The following is a 9,631-nucleotide window of genomic DNA, read 5'->3' as shown; positions in this document are numbered from 1 at the left end:
ATTTTTTAGAATTAAACGGCACAATATGAAGAAATAATAGTGGAAATGGCTCGGCTATATTTGGTTATTTTTCCTCTTTCCATGTGGATCCAAAATAAATTCGACGAAGAAGGACACAATGCTGGCTGGAGAGCTGTTTGAAATGAATGCCTTGTCGCAGACTGCCCATGCGCAGAGTCCCCAGCGGCAGTGTGGCTAATGAAGAATAATAAATCATGAAAGGTTTTTCAGGTACAGCCGAGAGAGTGTAAGAGGAGAGGGGGTGAGTGAGAGAGAGGGAGGTGGAGAGAGAGAACGAAAGAGCGAGAGAGAGAGAGTGTGTGAAAGCGAGGCGCAGAGAGAGAGAGAGAGACACAGCCTGCCCTTCGCTTCAGAGCAGAGGCAGATCGAGTCCCCGCAGCATTGAACGTAGTCGAGGTATCGAGACTGTCACCGGTATCTCTTAATTACAGTAAATTGTGAAACGGAAACTTAGCAGAAAAAATATAAACGAATGAGACAATCTTTTTACGCTCGGTTGTGTTTTGGAAATCCGTACCAGTAGGAGAGAAAACAACTTTTCTTTTTTTCCCGTTGCATAATCTTGGAGGAGCTCTCCAAAACAACGACACATCCACGGCGACCAAAATAAGACTATTGGAGGACGAAATTTAGAGAAAGAACGAACGAGTAATATTAACATTGTTTTTTTTGTCATCGCGCCACAGCCCATAGCGGAAGAGGTAAACGAGGGGGCAGGCGACATTCGATTGCATGGCGCGTGCGACATCTCCTCTCCAGCAAAACTACGGCGCGCGGCCATACCTCCATACACAGGGCTAGGTAATAATATATGCGCCAACAACTAGAGAATTGGATGTTCATCTTTCCATATTGTAGCAGCTACAGTTACAGTATATAAGACAGTGTCTTTAGATTCCAGGAGAGGCAACACTGGGCTTCAACTCCAATCGAAGAGGCGGAGTCTTAACTTATTAAAAGGAACTTGCCGAGACTCGGACGCCTGCAAACATGATGATGATGTCTCTGAACAGCAAGCAGGCATTCGCCATGGCCCACGCCAGCTTGCCCGAGCCCAAGTATTCCTTGCATTCCTCCTCGTCCTCCACGTTGACTTCGAATGCGCCCTCCTCGTGCTCGTCTTCCCGACACAGTAGCACCATCATCAGCAGCGGCGGAGGCAACTCGGAGGCGATGCGCCGAGGATGTCTCCCAACCCCACCGGTACGTATTCTGCATAATTACCGCTTAAAGGCACATTTTGACAGCCCCCTTTTTTTCTTGATGTTTTTTTCATGTCTGCACAGCAAATCACCCAGCACCTCCATTTTTCCCTTCCTCTCCCCAACTTATGTATTCAGTCGGGTTTGCCTTACGTATTAATTTTGATGACCTGGGATGTTGCATGTGTCTTGTTTTGTGTGTTCTTTTTTAGGATTTTTTTTCTCATCTCATTCAGGAAATGTTTTAAACCGCGGAGTGGAGTGAGAATTCCCTGCTGACAGTTATGTGTGCATTCTATTTGCAATTGCAGAGCAATATATTCGGAGGCTTGGATGAGAGTTTGTTGGCCCGCGCTGAAGCTCTGGCGGCGGTGGATATTGCCTCGCAGACCAAGAGCCACCACCATCCTCCACACCACAGTCCCTTCAAGCCGGACGCGACCTACCACACCATGAACACTCTCCCCTGCACCTCCTCGTCGTCTTCTTCCTCGGTGCCTATTTCTCACCCTTCAGCCCTTACCGGCCACGGTCACCACCACCATCATCACCATCACCACCACCACCAACCCCACCAGGCGCTGGAGGGCGACCTGCTGGACCACATCACCCCAGGACTGGCTCTCGGGTCCATGGCAGGGCCAGACGGCTCCGCAACTGCGCACCCTGCTCACATGGCGGGCATGAACCACATGCACCAGGCAGCCCTCAACATGGCTCATGCCCACGGGCTACCATCCCACATGGGCTGCATGAGCGACGTGGACGCCGATCCCAGGGACTTAGAAGCCTTCGCTGAGAGGTTTAAACAGAGACGGATCAAACTCGGCGTGACCCAGGCGGATGTAGGGGGAGCTTTGGCCAACCTGAAGATTCCTGGCGTGGGCTCCCTCAGCCAGAGTACCATCTGCCGATTCGAGTCCCTCACCCTCTCCCACAACAACATGATAGCTTTGAAGCCCATTCTACAGGCATGGCTGGAAGAAGCCGAGAAATCACACCGGGAGAAACTCAACAAACCCGAGCTATATAACGGCGGAGAGAAGAAGCGGAAGCGCACGTCGATAGCAGCACCGGAAAAGCGATCACTGGAAGCTTACTTCGCCATTCAGCCGCGTCCTTCCTCAGAGAAAATCGCTGCTATAGCAGAGAAACTGGACCTCAAAAAGAACGTGGTGCGGGTCTGGTTTTGCAACCAACGGCAGAAACAGAAACGAATGAAATATTCTGCATGCGTCTGACTCTGAACACTCGCTCTAAAAATACAAAACAAAAAAACAATCAACCTACGTTGAGAGACTGAACACTGTTTAGAGACGATTTGTATTATATTTCTTATCACACACTTTTTCAATCATCAATGACTTGTGCTTTGAACAACCCGAATAATTCATATACATTCAAAATGACTGAGCTCAAACCACTACTGCTGTCACGTCTTATTCGCAACAGAAGGGATGTGGAGTCATGTACAGGAGCATTTGAACAGAGCAAGTAAGACCTCTGTTTCTTCTCCACTTAGACCTACTATTCTTCACCCTTTTATGTCAGTTAAGTATTATAGGCTTTAATCACACGTATTTTTTTGGTTTATGATATTGGTTCATTTATCATCGCCTACAATATTGAACGTACTGAAAATAACAGTTATTTACCAAGGGAAGATAGGCCTACAGTATTTTGACACAGCACTTGGTCGGTGCCTATTGGCCTAGTATTGGTGTGTTTATATTTTTGTCGTAAGGCTACATTTTCCCTCTGAGTTTATTATTATGACGATGCAGTCTGGCATTAATTCCGGGTCCATGAGGGGAAATAGGGCAGTACAGTAAGCGCTTGCTGGGTCTTGGAAGCTATTATTAGAGTACTGCCAAACAACGCCGTGTAAATGATTAATTTAGCGGTCACGTGACCTTTATTTTGTGTCCCATGTAATTAATTCCACCTATTTCGTTTTAAAGTGTGATGAAAAGCTGAAAGATGAAGAAACGTGGTAAGATATAAAGCAAAGACCCAGAGTTTAGGCCCTAATCGAGCAACACTGTTTATACAATATAGCTGGTGTAGGGGTTGTTTTTTTATTGCATAAACATCGATCTGGTTGTAGATGGGCCTATAGAAATAGTGGATCAAATGTATGCATTTGATTGGGGTTTACAATTGGCAAATATGATTGTTTTACTACCGTTTGCAATAGGGCTACGTTTGTTTTTGCCAGCCAACGTGGGTCTGTTTCTTATGAACTATTTATTAGATGAGGCCATGTTTACATCATTATATATTTATTGGGATTCCCCCTCCTCTTCCTCCTCCCTCGTTTTGCTTGAGAAAAGCTCATTCTGGCAGCAAGTGAAACGTGTTTTCGTATAGGGAAATGACAGCTAAATCTAGACCTATAGTCACGAATTTCATATCGTTTCTGCTAAACGTTCGAGATGGTACAATCGAGAGATATATGCGATAGTATTCTCTTTTTAAATTATTTTTATGTATGTTTTTTTCCTGGTTATTTATTTGTATAAATATGCGCATCATTATGAAGTCGTTGCTTGTTAAATTCACCTTGTTTCGTAATGTTTTCTTATTGAGAAAATAACCGTTTCATGGAAGTATACGTGTAAAATGTAAATATTTCATTGGAACCAGTCGCACATAATTATATCCGTACAGGTTTTGCTGTATTGCTGTTTTAGCTGAGGTACCTTCTTTCTGTAATGTCTGTTGCTTTTGGATTCCTGGTCGAATTATTTTTGTATTTATTTATTACATTAATGTATCTTTAAGTTATTTAATAATTGAATTGCAATATGTGTTTCATTAAAGAACAAATTTTAACATTTTATTGGACGTTTTGAATGAGTGTATTTGTGTAGGCCCAATTCTTGGAAAGAGCGAAATGCTTGTATACTGCATCTGCGTATTGCAATGCATGGTCAATCTAATTTAAAGACTCAAATTGAATTGAGAAATATATATCCTTCAAGCATCAATGCAATGATCATCCTTAGATGTAGGCCTATGCCATTAAAGGATTTATGTTAGAGCTAAATCTGTCTTTTATGCTGAAAGGTGCAAAGATAGACCATCAAGCATCAATAGATTCTATTTTTACATATCCAATTTCTCTACAAATTCCAGAAAAATCCCATTACTGTCCCACCATGCACTGTAAAAAAGACACGTGCTTTTTTCTACTGACTGGCTGCCAGCTCGCTCTTGCAGCTCGCGGTAGCCTACCTGAGAACAAATGCTAATATTCTATTAGAGTCTAATCATGGAGTCTATAGAGAACTGGATAGGTCCCTCGAGCGCAGCCCTGCCAGATGTCAGCCCGCCAGAAAAACAGCCTCGCCTGCCAATGTGCCCGTCTCTATTTAAATACACAGTCAAACACTGCTCCGGTGCGAGGCATGATGTGGCTTTGAAGCAGGCTAGGCTACACCTTGGTTTGCACGCGGGGTTCAGCCTAGATAAAAAAAATCAACATTTTGAATAGAGTGTAATTTCTAAAGCACCGTTCATGTCAGGCCGATGGGGGCTTGGCTGCATGGCTGGTTTTGACTAGATAGTGTGCTTACGTCAAAATTGACTTTTCGTATAGCAGGCTAGGATAATTTACGCGGCAGGTTATTGGAGAATTAACAAAGAAGGATAATTAGGTTAAGGTTAGGAAAATGAAGAGGGTTAGGACAAGCCTAAAATGCCCCCAAAAACGTTTATGTCAATTTGACATAAGCTTTACCTAATGTAGACATGACCTGTGTGGCTTGCTGACTGTCTGCTTGGAACATTTGAACGTTGTATGGGGTTTTCAGTTCTGCAGCTTTCAGCACCATGGATAGCTCCTATGCTACCTGAGGGAGAGAGGAGAGGAGAAGGGAGCCAGCCGCCTCCGATTTGCACTTCTGAAATCTGTCCTCCACATTTTAAAGAGAGTATTTATAGCAGCAGAATGTATTTGCATGTGATTATTTTTGATAAATCTAATTTGATTATAAATTGTAATTGAAACAGTGAGGGGAATGCAGTGTAGGGTAGGCTATACTAATAAATATTATAATACAAATAATGCTGCAAATGAAACATTTCTTATTAGTGCATTCCATCAATTAATTAGGAAAGAGATTCAGTAGCCTATTGATATGCAAAGTTCCACCTTTTGCTTGCTGTGAAACCGGAAGTGCATTATCTGGCAACAACATTGGGCCGATGTTGGTGTATAGTCTAGTTGGTGAAAATATGATTGGTACACCTCTCTATTAGTCTACTTTGTGTCTATAACTTTGGCATCTCAACATTTCTAAAACCAATTGAATCCCTTGCCAGCCTGAAATGACCACATGATGACGTCAGAGTTCTAACCAGGCCTATGGCTGTGTTTCGGTCATCTTTGGAATGGCCCGCATGGCCATGACAGAATATATTTATTTATTTCTAAACAGAGATTTACAAGAATACTTTGGTTTATTTCTACCAAATATAAGAACTTACACCGGATATATAAATTAGTGACACAATTATGTGTTACCAGCTATGACAATAAACGAACCGTTATTTTATTGTATTCCGTAATATAACCATTCGCTCCAAGATAAAAGCATACACTTTTTCCACTTGTCTCTTAAATGTATAAAATGCTTAAACACAAAATCAAAGCGGCTTAAAACACCACGATTACAGCAATTGATTAATAATATCAAAACGAGCTGTTATTAACGAGACAGTCTTGATGTTTCATCAATTAAAAGATGCTCCTGGTGAGCGATTCTAATTTCCCCTAAATGAGCCATTCACTTAATACGCTAATAAGAGCGAATTATTAAATTACACATCGAATTATGAAAAGCAGATAATTATGAGGCGCAAGCGAGAAGTATAGGGCTAAGTAGTCATTAGCTATCGCTGTTAATTACTCAGCGTTGGTCAGGGAGGGCTGCAGAGAGAAAGTCTCATCGGGAATTGAAATTAACTTAATGCAGCGAGTCTCGCTGCTTGACACCAGCCCAGCGTGTGTTTAGTGCACTGACTGCACACTGGAAATATGGCAGCTACCTCTACAGCTAGACAGACTATTCCCCAGTTTTACTTTCCGATATATGGGTGCGAACAAATCTATTGGGATTATTTGCTAGCGAATCAATCCATGCCGCACTATCCGCACTGACAACACACACAGAGAAAATAAACGCGCGCGCACAGACACACACACACACACACATGAACATTTTGCCTTAACATATCTCAACCAAGCCAAGCAGTTTACACAGAAGCAACACAGCCCCTCATAGGCTATGTTGCTTCTGTTCCGTACATTGAGACATGGCACCAATACACTGTGGTCGCTACATTCAAAAAGGAAAGGGCAGCAGTGTTTCCCTTTGTTATAATTAGGCCTTCTGTTTTATTTTTCTCCTTTCCCCTGAACATTTCCCCCCTTTCACAGGGATGCTGATGAAATTTTAATGAAGCCGGGGACTGTCTGAGCTCCGCCTGGGGAGCTGCGAAAAGAATATTTTAACTGTACATTTACACCAAGTGTCTTCCTTCAAAGATGCGACTGAGATCTGGAATTAGAGGAAACACAAGGTCAGAAATCCAACGCGAGACACTGTAACCCTTTATTTAGCATTGGTGGCGCTCAACTACACTGCATTACGCCAACATATCGCACATTGTCCCTGTACTGTCATCGCGCCATGGCTCTTTGAATAAGACGCGCGTTTAATATGGTCGCCAATCTCCATGTGATTATAGATTTGTAGTTGTTGATACAATATTAATGAATTATCACTGGTGATTAGTCTGTGAAGTGTTTTACAGAGGCTAATCAATGGAGTTGCATTAAGAAGGAGAAAATACTTGGGTGCCCATTACTCCTTTCACACGTGTAAACGGGTGAGTATAGACGACACTGTCAGCTGATAGGATGCGTGTGTTGTTTTGAAAGTGCAGGACAAGTTGTTTGGTGTGATTGACTGACTACACACACACACACACACACACACACACACACACACACACACACACACACACACACACACACACACACACACACACACACACACACACACACACACACACACACACACACACACACACACACACACACACACACACACACACACACACACACCTCTTGACCTCTCAGGCACCTCTCTCACTCCTCGCCTCATGCACGCGCCATGCACTCTCACTATCCCGCTCTTCTGCCTATGTATCGTGCTATCTATTCAGAGCATGCCATCACAATAGCTCAAAAGTGTACTCTCCGACGACAATTCGTTGAATTCTGCAGATTTTCTTAAAATCATATAGGCAACGAAATGATTGGCGTGGCCAAACTTCTAAGTATTTCAGTGGTATTATGTAAACATATTTCACTCTTGCATTTTACGGGCTACATTTGAACACGTAGGCCTCCCAAGAGGGCTTAATTATTTCTTATTAAATGCTATACCACAGCTATTTAAAGCTATTTAATGCCCTGCTCATTTTCCCATGGCAGGTGACGAAGGGCCATTTAATGTTTTGGACAGGGACAACTCAATTATGGCTTGTATCCGTCATGAAACACGAGACGTGTGAATAGGGCCATCGCCATAATTATAACATTGACTACTTTGTATGCATTACCTTCATTATCTCCATTATCTCCATTTCTCCATTATCTCGATGTTAAATGTATGCATGATCTAAATGAAGTGTTTTCCACCTATTATGTAAAGCTAACAGAAAGGAGAGGTGTGGATGGAATAGGCTAACCTGCAGCGGGGGACATGCATATGTTGACATGAGAATAATGTGAATAATTCGTTATCTTATATGTTCTTATGTGGTTTTCTTTCCTATATTTACATATTAATGATTTAAATACTAGTAAGTGAACGTCAGCCGTGGGGCAGTGGGACAACATATTCCAAGAGTTCCAGTCTTATTAAATGTTGCTGTTCATCTCTGTAAATTGCTAATCAAATATAGTCAAGTTATCATTGTTACTCATTGTGTATTTATTCCTCGTGTTATTATATTTCTATTTTTCTATTATTTCTCTATTATCTTTCTCTCTGTATTGTTGGAACGGGCCCGTAAGTAAGCACTTCACTGTTAGTCTACACATGTTGTTTACGAAGCATGTAACAAATAAAATTCGATTTGATTTGAAATATGCCAATTAAGTTGTTAACTGCTTATTCAATTCAAATGGTCAAACCGTCTGAAAGGATGGATGTTGCACACATGCGCAGCACCATTTCGTCATTAAATATTTATCCGATTGATTTTATTTCAATAAATGGTGCTATCTTCGCTTGATTTCTGTAAGGGTTGTTACAGTACATGTTTTACGTTAAGCATCTACAGCACGGCTAATAACACCAGCGTTATTATACAATTAACACGTTACAATGAGATTTCGGTAATTATTTCCAAATAATCTCCAAAGCCTATATGACGATAGAGATACATGAACCTTAACGAGTTGAACAGTGTTGAGTGCAAACTGTAATTAAAGCTTGAGTTTACTCTTAATGAACTCTTAATGGGTGTAATGCTTTATTATCAATGTCATTTAAATGCCTCCGAATGCAACCTTTTAAACGATGTGCAGGGGCCAGGCCCCTGGGCCTACCAGTAGGCTATATGCAAGACTACGTAATGCAATGAAGTATACCTTAGTCCCAAGGTTCGAAACATGATTTTAAAAAATCGTCCGAGACACAAAACAATAACATATTTTTGAGAATGTAAAAAATAATAAGCCACAATTTTCATCACATTTCAGGTGAGGCCTAGGCCTATGGCGCAGGTTTTAGGTACGAATAAGTTCAATTGAGGGCATGCATGATGACCCTATCAGGTATTTTCCAATATATGTTTTCTAATGCCCCTATCTCCAAACTCATCGAGTGCTCTCCCCCAACAGATTATGCCCCATTTTTCAAACGGATGGCGTCAAAATGGGCCCAATGCCATTAAATATTAAACAACCTAGGATGGGCATGCACGTTTATGAACAGTTAAGTGTCTTTCGTGCATCTCCCTCCACCCCCCCCCCCCCCCCCCTCTCTCACAACTCTCTCTCCTTTCCACATTGCGAAAGCCATTTAACGCATAGAGAGAGATTCGCTCATTTTCAGAGGCTGTTGCACCGTTCCGAATGAGTAAGTTGTTGTAAAGATTGGGCATCGGGTCTAATGAGAAGGTGGTATAGCTGTCTGCTGGATGTGTGTTCATTGAGCTCTGACAGCCGCGTGCTCTGTTGCAGATCTATTAATCATATCCACAAGGAGTGCCAGCCAGCCCAGGCTCTCTCTCTCTCTCTCTCTCTCTCTCTCTCTCTCTCTCTCTCTCTCTCTCTCTCTCTCTCTCTCCCCAACTCCCTCCCCTCCCCTCCTCTCTCTCTCTCTCTC

General features: G+C 42.4%; 1 protein-coding gene across 1 annotated transcript; it reads left to right on the top strand.

Moving 5' to 3' along the window:
• Positions 1-251: 251 nt before the first annotated feature.
• pou4f2 (POU class 4 homeobox 2) lies at positions 252-4,065 on the top strand. Its single transcript, XM_055923503.1, has 2 exons — positions 252-1,224; positions 1,535-4,065. Exons 1-2 carry the CDS (start codon positions 1,012-1,014, stop codon positions 2,462-2,464), a joined length of 1,143 nt encoding a protein of 380 aa, XP_055779478.1. The 5' UTR covers positions 252-1,011; the 3' UTR covers positions 2,465-4,065.
• The last annotated feature ends 5,566 nt before the right edge of the window (positions 4,066-9,631 follow it).

The sequence above is a fragment of the Salvelinus fontinalis genome, chromosome 5 (assembly GCF_029448725.1).
Source record: "Salvelinus fontinalis isolate EN_2023a chromosome 5, ASM2944872v1, whole genome shotgun sequence".
Taxonomy (NCBI): domain Eukaryota; kingdom Metazoa; phylum Chordata; class Actinopteri; order Salmoniformes; family Salmonidae; genus Salvelinus; species Salvelinus fontinalis.
This window is presented reverse-complemented; position numbering and strand designations above follow the sequence as displayed.